At 34.1% G+C, this 22,303-nt stretch overlaps 2 protein-coding genes across 3 annotated transcripts in view; one reads left to right on the top strand and one right to left on the bottom strand.

Moving 5' to 3' along the window:
• The window catches only part of LOC128165290 (mRNA export factor-like), a 105,227-nt gene that overhangs the window by 48,603 nt on the left and 34,321 nt on the right, over nucleotides 1-22,303 (bottom strand). The gene's annotated exons all lie outside the window — the stretch shown is intronic.
• LOC128165286 (uncharacterized) lies at nucleotides 3,604-22,186 on the top strand. 2 transcript variants are annotated; one of them, XM_052829678.1, is made up of 9 exons: nucleotides 3,604-3,737; nucleotides 5,884-6,015; nucleotides 6,379-6,474; nucleotides 6,713-6,897; nucleotides 7,488-7,534; nucleotides 14,934-15,965; nucleotides 18,032-18,218; nucleotides 18,680-19,455; nucleotides 20,348-22,186. In XM_052829678.1, exons 2-9 carry the CDS (start codon nucleotides 5,899-5,901, stop codon nucleotides 20,476-20,478), a joined length of 2,571 nt encoding a protein of 856 aa, XP_052685638.1. In that variant the 5' UTR covers nucleotides 3,604-3,737; nucleotides 5,884-5,898; the 3' UTR covers nucleotides 20,479-22,186. The 2 variants fall into 2 exon arrangements, with proteins under 2 accessions (XP_052685638.1, XP_052685639.1); XM_052829679.1 differs by having other exon boundaries at nucleotides 3,614-3,737; nucleotides 5,887-6,015.

Here is a 22,303-nt window from a genome sequence, read left to right on the forward strand (position 1 = left end):
CCAGTCTATCAAGTTTATGTTCAATTTCCTATTAGAAAGGTCGGAAGATCGTTACTGGCAAGGTCCATTAAAAGTACTAAGCAAACTGATAGACTTACCTACAAGGTTGATTGTGGACAACATGGCAATCCACAGGTTGTGCATATTGACAGGTTACGACTAAAGCGTGACCAGGTGTTAAGAGAAGAGGTTGATGAAGAGACTAGTTCTCAGGTAGATACTAACCAATCTTCTACAAGCAACGTCAAGGCAGATGTTATAAGTGACGACGGGTCTGAAACAGATGAGATTGACAATGATGTTTTGGGGGCAAGAAGAAAGAATCTAGAATTAGAAGACAGCCTAAATGGCTGCAAGGTTATATCCAGCGGTAAATTGTTTTTACAGCAAGTTTTTTTCTGTTAGAGAAACGGCAAAGACGAAGACTTCCTGTACGTGTACGGAACATTTAAAGAAATGTCCATCCTGTTCCTTTCAAAGTAAAGGTCACTCGGAATATATTTAGAAAGACCACATGGCCGAGTGCTATGAAACCAGACACTTTTGTGGAAGATTTAATTATTCGACAGACAAGAAAGACATCTAAGAGAGAAACCATCCAGACGAAGTTGAGAAAGGTCAAGGCAGCCAACAGTTTGATAATTTAAAGGGTACTAAATCCAGTGAAGATAGTTTATCAAGAGATAACCACGAAGAAGAGTCTTCAGATGAAGAGGGGTGGCTCTCACAGGAACCCGACATTACCACTGGTGAAGAATCGGGTGTCAGTAACAAAGAACCCAGTGAATGTACAGCTAACAATGGACCTTACACCCTGCGAGAAAGCCGTCGACCCAACTGTTAGAAAGAGGACGCAACCCCTGTTCGTCTATACACCTGACCGTTGCAAGACACCGGGGCTGTTGACAAGACAAATGACCCCATGTGCAAAGTTGAAGATAAGGCTGTTCGGGCGGACCCAGTTGCATATACGAAGTCGATTAAGACGATGTCCGGGAGCACGGACGCAAGACATTCACTATAGAGGGGGAGAAGATGCTATGATCTATCAGTACCTACAAAATCGAATTGTCTCAGACAGATCTATAGACGAAGTAAATTGAGAAGCAATGTTTCAAAGAATTCATTTGTTTTATTTTAATTACCTACTAGTAATTAAATGCTTATTTAATAGTTTTATTTTTTTTTTTTTTTGGAAGAATAAAGAATATCATTCTTTGAGTTTATAAAAACGTATAATTCTGGCCGGAGCGTGGTCACATCCAATCAAGTCCGAAGAGATTTATGATAGATTTGATCTCACGCCAAGACTGAAGTCATCACCTCAAATATTCAAACAATGATACCTTAATACTTATAATTACAAAATTGTCAGCCATTATTATCATATGATTAAATATATTAGAATATTAATATTTACATATTCATATGATTTACTTTTCTCTTAATTATGCAAATCCTGCTTACACCCCAACAAAACGTAATTTGAATTTATTGGACTGTACAGTGCAAAATCGACACGTAGTGTTATCACAGACAAAGACACTAAAATATGTAAATACGTTAATTTAGATCCAGATTGTTGCTGGGACAATATGATACCGATATCAATTGCCACGAACTGGTGCAGCAGAATAGAAAACTAATGTTCATCATACAGAAAGTAGAAACATCATATAGACAATTATCAGACATGTAATTGGATATGTCTAAAATATGCTCAGATTGCACAATCTTTTCTTTAGTTGTTCCGTGCAATAATTAAAATATTCTACCGATCGTCACCGACATTGTTCGCTTGAAAATTTGAAATGTATGTCTTTTTTTTTGTGTGTAATGTGTTTCTTGAAATAAAGAAAAACCACAAAGCAAATTGGCTAGCGAAATATGCTGATGTTTTGGGGGAGTTGATTTTCATCAACTCTCCTTTGCAGTTACTCTGGCAAAACAGAAGTGAAACAGTGTTTGGAGCTTAGCACAATCATGAATCGAAAACCATCACCGCTGACAAGACTTAGTATATGTAAAAAATCGAAAAATTCGATGTAATGTATTCAAAAGCAAGTTCTCTCTGACATACTTGTGAGCTTCTTCCATTGTCTCTTTGAGTTGCCATGCCCACTTGTTGCTTGGAATATGTTTAACTTCAGTTAAATAATGTCCAGCGGTGTAGTCACCTCTCTACCAAGCATCATGAGGTTTGATGTGAACCTTGTGGTCTCATGTACTGATGACCTGTATGGCATCATGACATAAGGTAAAAACCTATCCCTGTCAGAATGGGGATCGTTTGTGTATGCTCTTAGCATCGTCACAAGTGTCTTATTGAAACTTCCACCATCCCATCACGTTGTGTGTGGTAACGGGTCTTCTTTATGTGTAAGACACGACACATCTCGGAGAACAGTTCGCTCCATACTAGCGACCCTGGTCAGAATGGATGATAGAGGCCCGGGTGTTCCATATCGTAGAACAACTTCCTCAACTGTAATTATTCCTTTATCATCACACGGTAATACACAAAATCGTATGCTATTCAATACATAATCGTACAATCAGGCGTTCAACTGCGCTGTGAATCTCTCGGAATTTAGTGAATTTCTTCTGTTTATAAATGTTATATGTATTTATATTATATGTCAAATCAATATCAAGATATAATAACGTATCACAAAGAGGTCATATTCTATTTTTAACTTATTACGTCATTTCCCCCCAGAGCTGAAAGTGCAAAGATGTAAATCGGCGGTAAAAAATGGTCATTAAGGCTCATGTTTATAACATATTCAAGAAAGTTTTCAAGCAAACTTACTTTTCTTTATTCGAAACAGACGACTGAATTAAAAAATCTCGGATAGTCGCGTGCTATAAACCCGAACCCTCAGTTTAGCCGATAACTGGTCTTAGCCGATAACTGGAACAGTACCAGTACCATTTATAAATATCAATAATACTGAATATTTAAAAAAATGTGAGAGTCTCCACTGAAAATATTTTTTCTTTAAAATCAGGCCTGCAATAATTTAAACATTGATATTTATTAAATATTATCAATGAATATAGTTAATGACAGCTCGATATTAAGGTGAATTTTTAATTGTCTAATAATTATATTTTATGTCATATAACCCCCTTTGTAAATACAAAGTTAATTGCCTTTTATCTGAAAAGATCTACCAGGGGGCACAAGTATATATCCATCAATTTTGAAGGATAAATTCTATCCTCCAAAACACGGAGGTTGCCTAGACCTGTCTATAGGAGCATGAAAGACTGTCCCGGCCGTGATTCAGTAAAGATTATAGACAAAATATCAGACAGAAGACGAATCTTAACATAGAATAAAACACCTAATGTTTTGGAACATATTCGTCAATCGAAGGAATGTAAAAGTAATTCAAACTCTCAGGTCCCCACCTTTCAGTACTTTCAGTACTTTGATCAGAAAATTGACATTTTTCTACGTTAGGATAAAATAAACACAACTTTTAGTTGTTTTTATTAATGAATCATTAATTATATCTTTAAAATGTAACAGTGGCCTAAAAGTAATACTGTTCACATAACCCGGGCACTTAAACGTGCATCGCTAGAGTTTCCGTTTTTATCAGATTCAGACTATTTAATCGATTTCTATTACATATGATCACAGCCCTACTGAACTATTCGAACTTTTGGCGGCGTTGCTGATGCTGCATGGTGTTAAGCAATATATCTGAAGAGGTAAAGTTCAAGAGGTAAGTATCTGCTTTATTTTATTGCATCCTAAACAATATACTTTATATTTTGGTTTATACACACTCTACCTTTGTCAGAGGAAATGTCAAAACAGCAAGAGGTGAGATGCTAAAAACATGTTCAACGGTGCCCTGTGCAGGCACGTAGCATCGTGGGGGGAGGGGGAGACCAGGGGGAATTTTCTTTTTAAATTTACGAATTAATCATCGTTAAGCTGAACCCTTTCCCACTTATCAATGAAGGGGATCACCCCTCTGAAGTTAAATTGCTGTGTGGTTTTTCTTTGGCATCAAATTTTGTCAATTCTTTGTCTATGATATTTTAGTGCATGGTAGCAATGCTGAACAATTTGACTCCATATTTATTAAACATTTTTGCATCATTTTATTAAAATCAAAATTTTAATAAAAACTAAAATTAATTAATAAAAAAGAAAGACCTCTTTTTGTCGAGAATTCGAGAGTATTTTGGTATACGCACTTTTGAAAAGGCTGTGAAGAGGGGGGTGTCTGGGGGTTGCTTAATCTGTGTTTCAAGAATCAAATTTGAGACTAGAAATATTCCAATTTTGATTTGAATTGAAAATCGATTGTTACTGCATTCTAAGCTGTTGTAAAAGGTTTCATTTAGAAAGAATAACCTTACCGTGACCAGGCTACGCTCAAAACTGGGTCCATAGGACATCTGTCATTTTAACGATAGAACATTTTATCTAGGTTTCATTATGATAAATCTGTTGATTTTTTTCTTTTCTTTAATCATGCGCATATCATAAACAGATTATCGTAGACGCAAATGATTATTTTTTTCTTGTTCTACTTCATTTTGTTCTATAGATTGTTGATAATTCATAGTAAATCTGAGCTTAATCAATAAATTGAAAACCTGTCTTCGAGTAGCTCTATGAATACATGTATTCAACTTCAAGGTCAATTTAAGAATTTGAGCTATAGGCTGACCCCTTGTCTCTTAGGCCTATACGAGTTAATTCAGCATACTTTAAAACAATTAGTTCCCCTTATTTCGGGTGCCCTTGCCCTCGGTAGACTGGTTGTCTGTCTCTAACTTACAATGGAGACAGGGGATTATCTGATATAAGCGATATACAGATTGGTGATCTGTAATGAAGAGGGCCCTCTAGTGGCCACGCTCATTGGCATGTAAAAGTTATTGCTGACGCAGAATTTGAATATCTCTGGGAACCCGAAACAGATCACCAAGTGCAGAACAGCTAAAAGTGTTATGGACGGTTATCAATTTGCATAGGCAAAAATCAACTGTGAAAGAAGTTTGACTTTTAATTTTCTTAAGCCTTTGCAAGTACAATGTATTAAAAGTGCTCTACATAGACACTCTTGTTGTTTTGCCGATGGCTATCTATTTGATGTTGACTTCTTAATGTAAGCAAACTGGCATTTTTAAAATGCATTACAGTGATTACACAGTGATAGATATTTGATGTTATTAACCAGTTTATAAATGTTTTAGATATTTATTGATCCATCTAACAGGTCGGTCTCTTAAAATGACCTTTTACTTTATTATTCTAATATCTACATTCTACGTTTTGAGTACTTTTTGAAGTGGGGGGAAGGGGGTTGCAGCTCTGAATTTTAACGCTGATTCCATTTGTATTAGGGATCATTCACTATACTTGTCAATATTGAGAATAGTGTTGTATATGCATGTCATACATATATTTACTTTGTGTGTAAACATGGATAAAATCAAGTACATATAAAACTCATTCAGTCAGGTCACTTGTTATATATTTTTTCAATATGATTATCTCTAAAACAATAAAAAATCAATAAAAATTCATTAAAAAATCTTTGAAAATGTGAGAGAGAAAAAATTGATTTGAGACCAAAAATTTTTGAAGAGGCCAAATTGGAGGCCAGGCCATATTTGAGGCCAGGCCAATGGGGCCAAGCCAGGCCAGGTTTTAGAGTACGCATATATTTTTTACTCCAATGCCTGCTACCCTCACATCCACATGAATTGTCAAAGAAAGCATATTGTTGTTTAAATCAATGTACTGATAAGTTCAGCCACTATTACTAGCTGCATTTATTGTATATACATTGTTGTGAAATAGTATACGTTAGTGTGATGAATTTAACAAAGTGAGGGTTTCCATTTCAGCAGCAGCTGCTCCTGATGGAGGCAGAAAAAGATATAAAGTGTGGCTTTTGTCACCTTGGAGTTGAAGCAGAACCAGTCTGTGGCAAACTACATCATGACAACAAAAATACTTCAGCCCATCACAAGTGCATGGTAGGTAGGACACAATGAGTACCTTGACGTTGTGTGAAATACCATGACAATTATGTGTCAGAGTCTGTCGTTTAAATCCCATGTGTCTTGTCATTTGATGCGGACAGTCATACAGAATGTCAGAGGTCGAATCAGGATGTTCATAAATGACAAATGATGTTGCATAACACTGCTGTACTTTATCCTCGCACCTTTCTCCAACACAATAAAAAATACTTTGTGCTTTACTCTGTTTTGTGTCGTATAAAATAATTATTTATAAAAACGGAGACATGTTGATTTAAAAGTACATATATTTATATCAAAGCATACAATAAATCCTTTTTTGATAAATCTATTTTTTTCTCTCATTTTTTATTAAAGCAATATTCAGCTGATCTTGTACAGTACAAGTTTACAAGTTTTGGAGGATTTAAAATTGACAAAGTTGAAAAAGAGATACGCAGAGGCAAAAGATTGGTAAGTCATTGTAAAGTAAAAATTCTAAGACCTCATTTTACTCTCATGTTTATATCATTGTAACTACTGTTGTACTTAGTGATACATGTAAATAATATAAATGTGATAATTATTGTTTATTTGATTGTTAATTACTTCCTTAAATGCTTTTTCTTTTCTTTTTACCACTGTCAGGTTTAAAGTTAATGTTTCCATAAATATCACTAAGGTACCTACAAACTGTTATTTTTTTTGGTAGAAATGTTTTATTTGCAAGACTGACAAGAGTAGACAGGGAAAATGGCTGGGTGCTACATCAGGTTGCGCTATATCTAATTGTTCTAAAACCTTCCACTACTACTGTGCCAAGCTGGATGGTGTGGCCATCACAAAGCGCATGGAAGTCAGATATCTAAAGGAGAACTCCACCATTGTCATGTACAGGTAAATCTAAAGTAAAACAAGAAATTAATGTTTTTGGATAAACATCCATACCTTACAACTTGCCAAATGTGTGCATTTTACAGTCAAACTTTGTTATCTCGAACTAGATGGGACTGTTTAAAAACTTTGTGATATCTGAGTATTCGAGATATCAAGAGTAAAATATTTTTAAAAAATAAGTGGTTTGATGTACAAATCACTTCGACAAATCCATTGTATTCGAGATATCAGTGTTCGAGAATTTTAACTTCAACTGTACTGATCTTGAACTACCATAAATCAAAGCACAACATTCTATAATTTGTAAATACAAGACTGGTCAAATTGTCACAATTTCAGTGAGGTAAATAAGATTTTTCTTGCTGTCAACAAAAAATACATGTACATGTACAATGGTATATATTTGTGAATCTCCTTTATAAGTTTAGTAAACCTGATATTTTTTTTTTTCATTAACAGTCGGTCATTAAGAAACCAAGCACTGTAAGTTGTTATACATGAACATGTATGTAGACTTAGTGGTACATCAAGTAAAAAGGGGGGAATTGCCACTACTCTGAAATGTACATTTATTTTTGTTTTATTTGTAGAGTGTTCTGTGGTCCTGACCATTATGAGCAATTTAAAAGTAATAAAGGTAAGCGCTTTAAAATATATTATTAAAAAGGTACTTCCAGATCAAAAACAAAAGTAGGCACACTAATTAAAGAGGGTGCTATCTATACCTGTTAAGTTAAACATAACACTTAACATGAATTTATGCTAAAGTAAAATAAGGTGGTATGGGACATCTGTCAATATTAGTGTGGATTAAAGTATGTTATAATTAAAATACTTTAATCAATTTAGAATTATCAAATTTCATGATATTTAACCAAAAAGATATGTTTTAAAAAGTTATGGAAAGGTAAAAATTTTAAAATCCCCAGCCGGATTTGAACGCATGACTTGCAGATTCGAAGTGAACCCTCTAACCCACTGTGCTGTGCTGTTAGGTGACAAATTTAGGAAAGAAATTTTTTATAAGATTACACTTGATTTATTGTTTATTTCGATTAATAATACATCATAACATGGAAGTGTCCAATACCACCTGAATGTGTGAAGAGGCCAGGAGGCATCAATAACTGGAATCATAAACTCAAATGATAATGATTTGATGACCAAGTGATTACAGAAATCCCCTAGGTGTTACCTCTAATAACATTCATCTCATTGAGACTTAATTTGAAGGGAAAAAAAGTATTATTTCACTTACTTTGCATGTACAATCAATTGATCTTGATAGTTAAGTAATGAAATTACCAGCAAGTTATAATGCATTGTAAAGGTACTATTGGCTAAAACATTTAAAAATGAATGAGAAATCGATTAGAAAATAAAAAAAAAGTAGGTATACAGTACCGTCAACGCGGATCCCGTATTTTCCGCGCACCCCCGCGGTCCAAATTGCAACGCGGTTCAAACACCTGTCTCAGGTAAAAACCGCGTGCCCCCGCGGTTCAATCACCCATAATGATAACACCCCCGCGGTTTGAACGATCGATTACAGGTGTTAAAAAGTATCGAAAAGGAACACGAGTTATCTCCCTCGATTAAAAAAAAATAACATGCATTAAACATAAATATAACTTAACAAATGCATAAAGATAATCATGATCCTTTTATAGAAAATCACATATTTTGAAGGTAAATTTTTTTTTTGATATTTGCTGTTTATTTGGTAATACTGGGGTAATATTTGAATTCTAATCATTTAAAGCTGTCATCTGTACAATCCAAGGTAAAATGAGCCATGCCCGCAGGTGGTTGAAAAATCATGCTTTACTAACTTATTGATATATCGATATACGATTAAATTAAATTTTAAAATCTAACCAAAAAAAAACGTAAAATTAATAAGACTTATTTACTTAAATTGAATATTTTACTTTATAAATATTCAGGTATGTACATTTTTATGTATAATATCATTTTATCCTGTGAAACCGTTAAAAATTCATTCAAATTTTAAAAGTGGCTTAATCGCTCATGTTACGGAAAATCACGACTTTATAATTGCTGTAGAAAGCGTCATTGTTTTGATAAAAGTTTTATAATTTGTTCGGAAAATTGATTTCAACCAGCTCTGTAGACCGACTAGTTGTAGCCTTATAAAAACAATTGCTCACAATTAAATGTTCAAAGAAAAATTAGTTCTCCTAATTAAAACCCAAAGGAAAAGGGTACTCATAATTAAAATTGTATGATTCTTCACATCGCACGGGTTTTATTCAGTTTTAAACTAAGTGTTGCCCTGAAAAGATACAGTGTACATACACGTATATTCTGTGATTTTCATAAAACAATGGCTAGGCGTTCTGGTGTGCGTTAAGATATACATTTCTTTACAAGAAATGGAATGAGGTTGTTACATCACAAAACAACATGGTAAGTTGTACATGTTATTAAATGCATACATCTCGGGTTACTTTTAAAAAATTCAAATGCCAACTACATGTGTATTTTTGTACACATTTCCTTCATTGTGTATATTAATTATAAGTCGCGATCATTTCCTGTGTATAGTGATTAACAAACCTTGGGTAGAAAGCCACATGCTCTAGGGGTTTTCACACCTATTCAAGACAAAAAGAAAATCTCCAAATTGCGTACGGCTTCGTCTAACCGTACACCTATCTTACAGAGGAGGCTTCTTGATTGAGTGTCGCCGATCTTGATTTTATCTATGATCTTTATGTGTGTGAGAGAGAGAGAGAGAGAGAGAGAGAGAGAGAGAGAGGGTAATGGTCTTTAGCCCCCCCCCCCCCCCCCCCCCCCACGACGCCACTGCATTCAATTGAAATATACTTATATAAAAAATTTCTAAGTTTAGTATTCATAAAAGACATTGTGATTGAATCCAATATGCAGTTTCAGTCTGAGTTCACGTGCTCCACCTGTCAATCAAATCAGCCCGCGAGCTGCACCACGTGCTTCTTCCTTGATAAAGGAAAACAGTTTCGTTCTATTAGTCTTCGGGTAAAGAAAAAAAAAGAAGTTTGTCTAACAATAAAGTATTTAACACTGTTTATGATGTTTAATTTAATGCTTGACACTGTGTTTGTGAAGTTTAGTTCGTATACAACGTTATTTGAAAAGAAAAACTAATTCTCTCTCTCTCTTTTCGGGGGAAGAGACATGTTAAACACCTTTTACAGTTTAAGAAGGCAGTAAAATGAAACAATTATTTATTGTTACTGTTAAATAAATTGTTTGATATACGGGTAGAATTCCTGGATGTCACTTGTTGCAAGGAATATCCACCTGCCTCATACCCGTGTATTCTGTGCGTTCAAGCGAAGAGTGATTTCCTGTCAGTGCGATGGTTTCACACCTTTGTGTAAAACAATTGGGACAAATACAGTTAACTTTGACAGTCATTAAACGTTGGAAAGGGGGTACAAAAAACGTTATGATTCGCTACAGTTACGACATACCGGTATGTGTAGTAGCTTCATATTCAACACACATAAAATGATATCAATATCTTTTTATATTTTAAGGGTAAAGTAAAATTTTCATATGTTGCCGTTGATCGTATGGTATACGTACACCGCGTAGCGTGTGCTTGTCACGGACTAGGTTATTTGTCTTGAGTATCGACAGTCTCTCTCTCTCTCTCTCTCTCTCTCTCTCGTTACTACTGTTAGTAAAATTGTTTGAAAAACAAATGAAATTCCTGATGGTCATTCGTTACACAGATTATCCACCTGTCTCATATGTACATGTACCAGTGTATTCTGTGCATTCAAGTGTAGAGTGATTTCCCGTCAATGCGATGGTTTCACACCTTTGTGTTAAACAATTGGGACTAATGTCAAGTACAATTTACATGTACTTTCACAGTCATTTATTAAAACGTTGAAGAAGTGGAGGGGGCGGTTACGAAAAACGGATTCGCAGCTGATACTACATGTACATTCGTGTTGTTGCTTCATATTGAACTCACATAAAATTATGTCAATATGATTTAGTATTTTTAGGGTTGAGTAAAATTTTCATATCATGCCGTTGGCCGTAGGTATACGTTCTCCATGTAGCATGTGCCTGTCACGGACTAGATTAATTGTCTTTAGCATCGAGAGAGTGCCGTAAAACGAGCTACAAACTGATATGGATTAAAACATTTTTGTAGTCGGAAATGTTTAAAATCATTAAAAAATCGAAAAATAATGTTTTATAGTTCTAACCCTCTCCGTCATGTAGATTACATTATAAAAATGACTAAATATTTTTGAAATAATAGGTTTATCAACAGTTACATGAAAATAATTACGGGTGCAGATGATTCTTTAATTAAGATATCTCTAACATAATCGATAAGGAGTTTTGAAAACGTGCATTTAAAATACGTAATCATTTTTAGCTCACCGAGATGAAGTCAGGGGGAGCTTATGCTATACCCTCGGCGTCGGCGTCGGCGTCGGTGTCGGCGTCGGCGTCCGGACCTGGTTAAAGTTTTTGTTGCAGGTCCTGTATCTAAGCTATTACTTGTCCTATCTTCACCAAACTTGCATGGATGATGCATCTGGACCTACTTATGGGCTTGAAAGACTTGGATGCTGAATCTGAGTCCTAAATTTCAGATGCTGGAGGAGGTTAAGGTTGTTGGACCAGGTTAAAGTTTTTGTTGCAGGTGCCTTTTGATAGCAATATCTAAGTTACTGCAGGTCCGTACTTCACCAAACTTGCATGGATGGTGTGTCTTATGATACTAATGCACCAGACAGGCTTGAGTGCTGAATCTGAGCTATAGGTTTCGGATGCTGGAGGAGGTTAAGGTTGTTGGACCAGGTTAAAGTTTTTGTTGCAGGTGCCCTTTGATAGCAATATCTAAGTTACTGCAGGTCCATACTTCACCAAACTTGCATTGATGGTGTGTCTTATGATACTGATGCACCAGAAAGGCTTGGGTGCTGAATCTGAGCTATAAGCTACAGATGCTGAAGGAGGTTAAGGTTTTTAGAGCTTGTTAAATTTTTTGTTGCAGGTGCCCTCTGATGATTATATCTTAGTTACAACTTGTACTACCTTCACCAGACTTCCATGGATGGTGCGTCTTATGATACTGATGCACCAGACAGGCTTGAATGCTGAGTCTGAGCCATAGGTTTCGGATGCTGGAGGAGGTTAAGGTTTTAATTGCTAGTTTCCTCTGATGATGATATCTTATTTATTACTGGTCTGAACTTCACCAAACTTGCATGGAGATGCGTCTTATGTATACTGATCCACCTGACAGGCTTGAATGCTGAATCTGAGCCATAGGTTTCGGATGCTGGATGAGGTTTAGTTTTTTTGGAACAGGTCACATTTTTATAGATGATAGCTTGCATAGTTGATTAAACTATAATATTATAAATGAAACGCAGAGGTTGCTTCAAATGCAGAGTCTGATATCCATTATCAAGGATGCTAAAGAAATCTCCTCACTCAAACCTGCTCTATAGATAGATGTGTTTGCTGATAAATGACACAACATGATTCCTATGATAAAGTATTGTATGGTATGAAACAATATTGTTTAATATGATACAATATGATATCATATGTAATATTATAAAAAGTTATATGATACGATATGATATTGTATCAATTTTTTTGATATTTTATGTTATGATATTGTATCATGATATCGTTATGTATAGTATTGTATATTATGATACAATATTGTATTATAATATTCAATTGTATTATTAATTTATTATTTTATCACATGATACTATAGATAAGATATTACAAAATATAATATTGTATCCTATGATACAATATTGTATATTCTATAATATTGTATCATACGATATTGTATAATATGATATCGGTTTCTGTAATATAGAATTATATGACATGAAATTGTATAATATGATACTGTTTTATAATATAATATCGTATCATACAATATTGTATAATATGATATTGGTTTATAATATGATATATTATCACATCACATAAAATTGTATTGTATGATATTGTAAAATATATTATTGTATCATATGATACAACATGTATAATATAATATTGTGTTATATAATATTTTACTTTATCACATAATATTGTTTCATTTGATACAATATCATATTATGTATCAAAACTGATACAGTATCATACAATATCATATTATATTATACAATATATAATAATAATATATCATATTACATCATATGTTTCAATGTTATGATGTAATATGATATTGTTATATAAAACTATATTGTTTTATATATTATGATATTGTATTATGTGATCAAATACAATAACATATAACACAATACAATGTCATATCATACGTTACAATATTATATCTCATCATTGTTTATTATGGTATTTTACTGTATTATATGATATATGTTGTAGATATGATAGGATGCAGTATTTAATTTTATATTATTGTATTGATTAACATATGAACATATGATTATCATACAATTTTTTTAACAGATGATATATGATATTGTGTCAAAACAGAATCCATGAATATCCAAGATCACAAAGTATGATTTTCATTTAATATGATAAAGGTGGTCTCATAAAGGTGAAGTCTCATAAGGGTGATGTCTCGTCTCGGTGAGCTTTGTAATCTGTGATTACCTATGTTAATATGTGAAATGAAAACAATACATCAGACATGGCCAGTATAGAATGACTCTCAGTGTTAGGTGGCCGTCTTATTGTCTAATAGCATACAGGTAAAAATCTCCGATCACCTTGTACAACGGTAGGTCACACCGCCGCGGTTTAAACATGGCTGCAGCGAGGACCGCGATGAATTAACCGCGATGGTGTAACGCGGAAAGGATTAAATAACCGCGGGGGGAGCGCGGTCAAATACGGGATCCGCGTTGACGGTACTGTAGCATTGAAATGTATTTACAGTAAAACATGGATACAGCAAGCACAATCTAAATAAAATTAGAACTTCCATCCGCTCCCCGGTTTTCGATATGTCACGTGACATATCGAAAACCGGGGAGCGGATGGAAGTTCTAATTTTAATTAGATTGCAGCAAGCATGTTTATGATGAATTCACACTTACGACAATGCCAGCTTCAATCACCTATAACAAATTGCACTTATCGGTAATATAAAGAATCTGTTTTGCCCCTGGTACTTCACACTTTTACTGTTTCGGTAGTAAAATATTTAAAATGTTTGAATAAACCAATGAATCAGGTTTGCTGTACAATACCTCAGTGGTCAGAGTGCTGGCATGGTAAGCCATAGGCCCTGGGTTCGAGTCCCTGATTAAGACTTGACTTGGCACCTTGCAGTTACAATTGGGTCCTAACATGGGCACCAGTTTATGTATTTTTTCTCCACTATTTGGATTCAAATAATACTTTAAGGCCTTGTATGTTGATACATGTATTTAATATTTATTGGTGTATGCTCAATTTCAACAAACATATGTGATGGATTTACTTGGTTTGGTGATCTATAAATATTAACAATATTAAAACACTCTCATTCCATTCAGTCATTAAATTTACCCCTAATTATACAGTATTTATAGGCATAAAATAAAGAACTCACCAAGTAGTACAGAATTTATGACGAATGGAAAACAATTAATTGGTTGACAGGCTATGAAGCTCTATATATTAAGCAACTGTCTTGGGTCATGAAAATAATTCTTAAAGTTTGTGCTCAAAGTTGAATTAACATGCGCACCCACACTATACCATTACATGTACTAGAATAAACAGTATAACTTACCCTTTATTCACTGATCCACCTGCCAAACTCAACCAAGTGACCAATTGTACCACAGCCATATTATAAATGAATGAATGAATCAAAGTGTGAACAATGGCAAATGAAAGCATGATATTTTCATAATAAATGAATGCAATTTTGAATGATATATATGTTCAATAATATTAATAGCTAAAAAAAATTTAATAACGAAGCCACACAAGAGCAACAATTAAAGATATACTAGTATATAAAACCCTCATTAAAGAATTAAACTTAGAAACATTTTATTTGATGATTTCAGGTGCATTAAAAAACCAGCATCAGCATTTAGTAAGGAATTGCTCTGATGAAGAGCAAGGAAGTGATGATGAAGATAATGCAGTACATGCAGAACCAGACAGCCTTAACACACAGTATGATGATGATATTTTAATGATAAGCCAGCTGTCACCAGAAAAAGACATGGATGAGGAAATGTCCACTACCAGCGAAAAAGGGGATGCAATTAGGAAGTCTGCTAGAAAAGGCAAGAAAATAGAATTAAAAGAGTCTGCTTCTCCCATTGTTCAAAATGTGCCTGACGGTAAACAGAAAACCAAAACTAGCCCTTTGAAAGAAAAGCTAAGTCTCAACAAACAATATTCCGAAGAAGATGACGAGATCGATCAAATTTCAGAAATCAGTGGGAATGAGATTGATTTGCAAAATGTGAATGACTCTAGTGATTCTGTGCTGGAAGATCCATTTCATAGCAAGGCATTAGATGTAAGTGTCAGGCTGACGGACATTAGAGGTGACAGGCGTCTAATGAATAGGTCACGGAACCCAAGTCCCGAACTGGAGGATTCAGACACAATTGAAATTGAAAATAGCAGTGTACTAAAACGCAAAGAGAAAGCCAAAAAAAGCAATGTTGAGGTTGTGAATAAAAAAACAGATGTTAATGTTAAGAAAGGAAATCAGGAGGCAGCTACACAAGAGAGGACACAGGTCACAAAGAACGGAAACAAAAAAACCCGAGCAGCAGAAAATCAAACATTTTCAACCCCAAAGAACAACTCCCGCGGAAACAACAAAACCTCAAATGGAGCCGATAGATTCATCACAGCTGAGCTACACATCACAACTTCCCCGTCTTCCATTGATGAAGTTAACACAGAAGACCAGGCTACTAGTAATGGCCAGGGGTATAGTTCTGATGATGAAATGGTTCAACAGACAAATGTCTCCAAGAACTCGTGTAATACCAGAGACAAGAGTAGTCCACAAGTCCTCCCCCACACACCAGGGATAAGTTCAGAGTCGGAATGGGAAGAAATGGCCAAATTTCCCAGTATGTATGATTATGTTATAAAGAGACACACTGACATAATAACAGTTTAACAGTATGTATATATATGATAACTAATACATGTAGACAGATTTTGCAGAAAAACTCCTAAAACAATATTGAACACTTCTTATGTTTTAAGTAAATTGTGAAATCCTGAAATAAGATACTACTGCACTCAGGAAGAGTATTCAATATTTAACAGTATTTTGATATTAAAGTATTCAATGTAATGTGTTTTATGGTGCTACCGTTCTGGCGAGCGCAGCAAGAATTATACATACCTCGCATCATTGTCAACCTAGTGTGAATTTTTGAGAGAGTATTGCTCTATAATAAGTATGCCAAAAGTACTAATTTTAATGGTTGTGATACATACAGCGCAACCCCCTATCCTGCTATCCTGAGAGAGAAAGAGAGAGAGAGCGCGGTCCCTGTTTATAGGTGTGTAATTTCCCACTTAGTTTTAAATTGAATGGTCTGACTATATGCAAAATCTACATAATTTTTTTAACTGTTTATTTTTTTTATTTTATTCCTTTTTATTTAATTCAAAATGTCCTATTGTTTATTTCCTCCCTACTCATAAACTTACTGTACACGCATGCACAATTATGCGAAAATGGATTGATATGACAGTAAAGTATAGCTCTAGCTAGTGTATATTTATACAATTTCTATATTAAAAAAAAATGAAAAACAAATTATATGTCAATGAGGCAGGTATCACAGTCTATACTGAAATAGCTAAATCAAGTACACACAGATGTTTGATCCACCTCTAAATTTATCGCGGGAAATATAGCGCGAGAGCACTGTGACGTCATCCTTGACTTTGTTCATCTTTGTTTACATTTGTTTACTCAATACGAAGGTATTGAAGCATGTAACAAATCTTTTGAGTCTCGCCAAAGTATATGCAGTACTCAAAACGTGTCTTCAAACTTTAAGACTCCGTAAATTACGAGTTAAAAGTCGGCCATTTTTGGCATAGCACCACGGGTGAAAACATTAGAGAGCATTATGGGACGTAGACAAAAAATTTTGTTTGATGAACTGTAGGTTTAGCTCGTTCTTTTTTCTGCGCACACTGGTTCTTAGAGCTCGCTTCGCTCGCCGGCGCTGTGCGCCGGTGAGCAGCGCTCACTATAATTTAAGGATATTATACAATTATTAATTATTTTGAATTAATTAAAAAGGCATTGCTAGATGACAATGAAAGTGAAATGAACCAAACTAACCTACTTTTTAAACCAGTTTTTCCAATTGAAAAATCTGGTTTTTGAAATTGGCGGGCTGGTGGCTGCCAAAAGGGTACCCCTTTTGTGTGGATAACTACTCCTACAGTTTTCAAGATAAAAAGTTGTTGTTTTGCAGATCAATTGTACATATATCAGAAATTTGCATATTACATGGATTTTAATTTTTGAAAATTTAAGAAAGAAAAAAAAATTAGCTGTTGAACATACCGATAGTTATTTTTTCGCATAATATTACTCTTAGGGTACCCTTATTGTACAGATAACTCCTCCTACTGTTATCAAGATAGAAAGTTGTTGTTCTGCAGATAAATTGTACATATATCAGAGATAAGTGTACATTATGTATTACTTTGATTTTGATTTTTGATAGTTTGTGGAAAACAAAACAGCAATTGAACTTCATTATTTTGGGGCAAAATATTGCATATAGGGTACCCCATTTCTCTTGAAAGGTAGCGTTTCTCAATTCAGGGTTGACAAATGAACTATGGATACTGTTTACACAAGAGAAAACCCGATTTTTGATGATAATGATGATACTGTTTACACAAGAGAAAACCCAGTTTGCTGTCACAATGACAGCTTTTCTCTTGTACGATATTTATTTTAAAGATACGGTTATCATAAATCATATTTGATATGATTTAGCCAGTAATCAAACCAAAGATTTGTTTTAGTGCAAAAAGCATTGGTAAATTTCTGTATTTTTACACCAAGCTCACAAACACATGTAATCAATAAAACTCAGTAGTCAAATATTGTTTGTAGATAAGAATTATTAATGTTGTTTAACCATGTGGGTTTCAGCTTGTGCTTTAGCAATTAGCAGTACAACCAAAGTTTGGCCATCCAAAAAGATCATGATAACCCAAGAGGCCAAGGACAGCTTTGATGTGCAGAATGTTGCTATCTGGACAAGTTCAGAAAGCTTTTCAGATCAGCTGACTGATGACCATCTTCCTCATTTCATGAAAATTATTACAGATATGGTCAGGTAAATTGTTAGCAGTGACTCTTAGGAGAAGATGTTATGGATAAATTTCTTCCATTCAAATTGTTCATGTCTAAGCTTATGAATGAAATTTTGACAAATGTATTCCTGTACTCAGGAAAATATTTGCCCCCATTTAATTTTTGCCCCATTTGTCCTTATTTCCAGCAGGCAAATTTAAGACTGGGCGAATTCCAATGTCCTGAATGTTCCCTCTTTATAAAATACAACTGTGTCTGTGCAAATTCAATGACCAGCAAAACTATTTGCAAGTGTAGAAGGGCAAAAATTATATGGGGTGAAAAGAACCTTCAATACAGAAAGTTATATTGTATAATAATGTACCAATACTATTCATTTTATTATACATTTTATGAAAGTAGAAATAGAATTTACCCTTCAATTGCTACTTCCATTTATTTGTACAGGAAATATGCTAATTCTGTCATTTGTTTGATTCACAGGGAGAGACAGTTTAAGAAGCTTGGGAATTTGTTGACAGATACCAGTTGTCAGCTTAATCAAATGGAATCAATTAAACATCTGCTTAACCTTCCGGAACAAATTGTAAACAAAATCAAGTCCTCATTACTGAGTGAAGTAAGGAATGAAAATGCCAATGGAGAAGAGGTCCTCTTCATGGATGCCAAATTAAATACTCTGTTTTTAAAGTTGAACGATACCGTGGACAGAACATGCAAGATACGGAACAGACTTCTCCCAAATGCCAAAGAATTATTGGGCCACCTGTATGAATGGACGGACGCTACAACTGTGTCGACTACCCCTTTGAGATCAGACACTGAAACTGAATGGAAAGGAATCTGTGATTGGATGAATCGGGAAGGTTGGAACCAATGTGATTCATACATTTATCCATCAGATGACATTTTTCTTGCATCCAAGGAAAACCAGGGTATAGAAAGATTAATACAGAATCAGTCTGCAAGGGAAGGCCAGACCCTCAATAAGAAGGTGTTTTTCATGAAAGAGATGAAAGACTTTGTAAATAGCATCATGTTTCTTCAAGAACTGATTCGTTCTGCTTGTGCTGACACTAAACACTCCCTCATAATTTGTCCTGCAACTCAAAACATCAGCAAAGAGTCTCTTGTTCCAGCAGATCTTGGGAAAGAAACCGTTGTTCAGATCATGAGTGCCTTCAAACCATCCATTAAGAGAGGTATATCCATGATTGTCATCAGTCTGAGTAACCAAACTCCAAGGAGGAAGACTGCAGGTACGTGTTAATGATTTTGGTCTTTAAGGTCAAGATTGAGTAAATGATTCCAGACTGTCTGTTTAGTGCTAGAACCATTATGATGTCATTATTGATATGTTAGATCTTTTTCCTGTACTTTACGGCTTTAAAGGAAACGTAGAAAATGATACAATTTTTTGACATTTTATATTATATCATGAGAAAAGTAACCCCGATACCTATATTCAATTTGGCATCATTTTAAAGAAGAGGTCAGGAGCTTGTTTAATGCCCTTTTTGGAGAGACTGTAGGCATATTTCCTTATTAAAAAATGGACAAGACTCTGGGATTTGTTACTGATTTCCTTCATATTCCATGGAAAATGACAGTTTAAAACATTGATTTTTCATTGTGTTTACCAACAATTCAAGCCTGATACACCCTATCAAAGCTATTGTTTTTAGGTATCATTGAAAGAAATTAATTTGTAACTTGAATTTCAAAAACCTGTAGGCACCTTTCACTTACTAGATTTTGACCTTAAAGAGGCTGAATGGTCAACAAATTAACCATCAACTCTGCCTTAAACTTTTAAACTTGATATTTTTGGCCAAAAACTATCAGTTAAAATCCATATACATTTGCTTTAAAATGTTAACATTTTTCTATATCTCTATACAGAGCTCTTTGATAAAAAGAGGTAAATATAGCCTAAAAATGGCCACCACCATTAATCCCTATTTAAGGCCTCTTAATTATACCTCTCACTGTTGATATTTAACATAAGGTTTAAATTGTTATTAAACAGATATTGATGAAATCACAGTATTTTCAAAACAACATTTCCCTCCGAATGTGACCCATAGAAGTAAAATGTTTCATTAGCACTATGGAAAAAAACCTAAATTCTCACAGTTGTATTTTTTGAAGGTCAGACATCAGCAACATCTTTTGTAAATGAGATTACTGTCTGTCCAGTGGTAGAACCGGTGAGGAGTGATCGAAAACGGAGAGCAGCAGCTACAAAATCCAGCACACCACAACAGAAACGCAAAAAATAGCTTGAAATTTGTTATAAAAACCATCAACACTAATCATTTCATGCTTCTCTTGAGTGAATATTTGACTCATCATTTTTTTTTGAGAAATTTCAATGACTCCTTTTTTATTCAGTATGAATTTTTTGGAAGCATTTCAAATGACCATGCATTTGTTGTAAGCTTTGGAGTGAAAGTAGTTCTAACATCATGTATGTAATGTAGATTAATTCACAGTTTAGTTCAAACACGATACATGTATTGAAATATGGAGTTAACCAACTTATCAAATTGTATTCAGTATCATACCACACTGTATATGATACATGTCCACATACTGTAGGTAATACATAACTCATGGATGTACATCTATTTATATTTTTACGCTAGCCAATATTCAGAGTGTGTATTATCCCCCTCCCAATATGAATTTTTTCAAATTACAGTGTAAACCACTAAACCAGTGTACATGTTCATGTATTATTGAAAAATATGATATACTGGTATATTTACATGTAATATTAATAAACTACACGGTTAGACAGTGATACTAAAAAGTTGCAAACTAAAATACCACCGGGTATCATGATCCTCTGACTCACAAACAGCAGCTGTTGAAAATATCATGCATCAAGTCACAGTTCACCAGTTTGTTGACAATCATGAGAAAATCATGACAATTTTTTTTTTCAAATTTAAAACTTGTTTGCACAATTCGTTAAGAATGTGGAGAGTAGGTACAAATGACAATATTTTTAAATTTTTTGTAGATTGATATGGACCTGTAATTCATACTTTGTATTTCAATCTCTGTAAACTTTAGATCATGATGGCATTTAATGAAGGACCCAGAATGTGTTCCTGTATGTGTTCATGTATTTTATACGATAATCAATATACAGCCAAACAATTCTTGGTATATTATATATTATTGGTATATTATATCAGGTTGTCAAAGTTGCTATATTTTTTTTCATTGAAATTTATATTTGATAAAAAATCAATCTACATCGAAAAGATTCTTGGTATATTATATCAGATTGTTAAAGTCAGTGTATTTAAAAAAAATAATGTTTTAGGTAGTAATGAGTATTTTGTTGTTTATATTGATATTATCAATTTAAAGTTGAAACAAGAAATAATTACCCAGCAGCTCTTAACAATAACACTGCTTTTGATAAATACTGTTATTAGTATTAAAGCTTTATGACTAAGTTTAGAAGGGCATGGCAATGACGTGAGATACAATTTTTTTTGTTCATTTGAAGTATTTTGTGTGTCTTTAATGCATGGCCAAAATTTGAATGACAATCTGACAAGTTGAAGTTTCATTTAGCTACGATCATGACCATGCCCTTTTGATTTTGTTTAGCAGAATTGCTTTCTAGTTTTTGATAAATTTTTTATGTACTTGTTTACATTTTGAATGAAGAAGTTATTTATATTTAGTTAATTTGCAAAAAGCATTGCAAGCTTTATTTACACCCAATATGTTTAAATTTGCATTTGCATGTGTATTTTAATACATGTATATAAAAATAGCAATGTATCAGAAACGAGTTGTGTCCTTTTATCCCCTTATAAAATAGATAGTATGAATTTAAAGTGGTTTTGATATGAATACTTGTGTCATAATTATTCTGATCTGATACAAAGACATGTATTTTCCTACATAATGTGGTGCATAATATCAGACGATATAAGCATTGTTAACGCAGGGAAAATACGGTAACGCTTTGATCCAAGTGGATTTCGATTTTTTGAAGAATGCAAATGCCATTTACATTGTAAAGGGATGCTCTCATTCAATACCTAAAACATAGACTTGCTATAGTATTCAGATTAAAAC

The sequence above is a fragment of the Crassostrea angulata genome, chromosome 10 (assembly GCF_025612915.1).
Source record: "Crassostrea angulata isolate pt1a10 chromosome 10, ASM2561291v2, whole genome shotgun sequence".
In the NCBI taxonomy this organism is placed as follows: domain Eukaryota; kingdom Metazoa; phylum Mollusca; class Bivalvia; order Ostreida; family Ostreidae; genus Magallana; species Magallana angulata.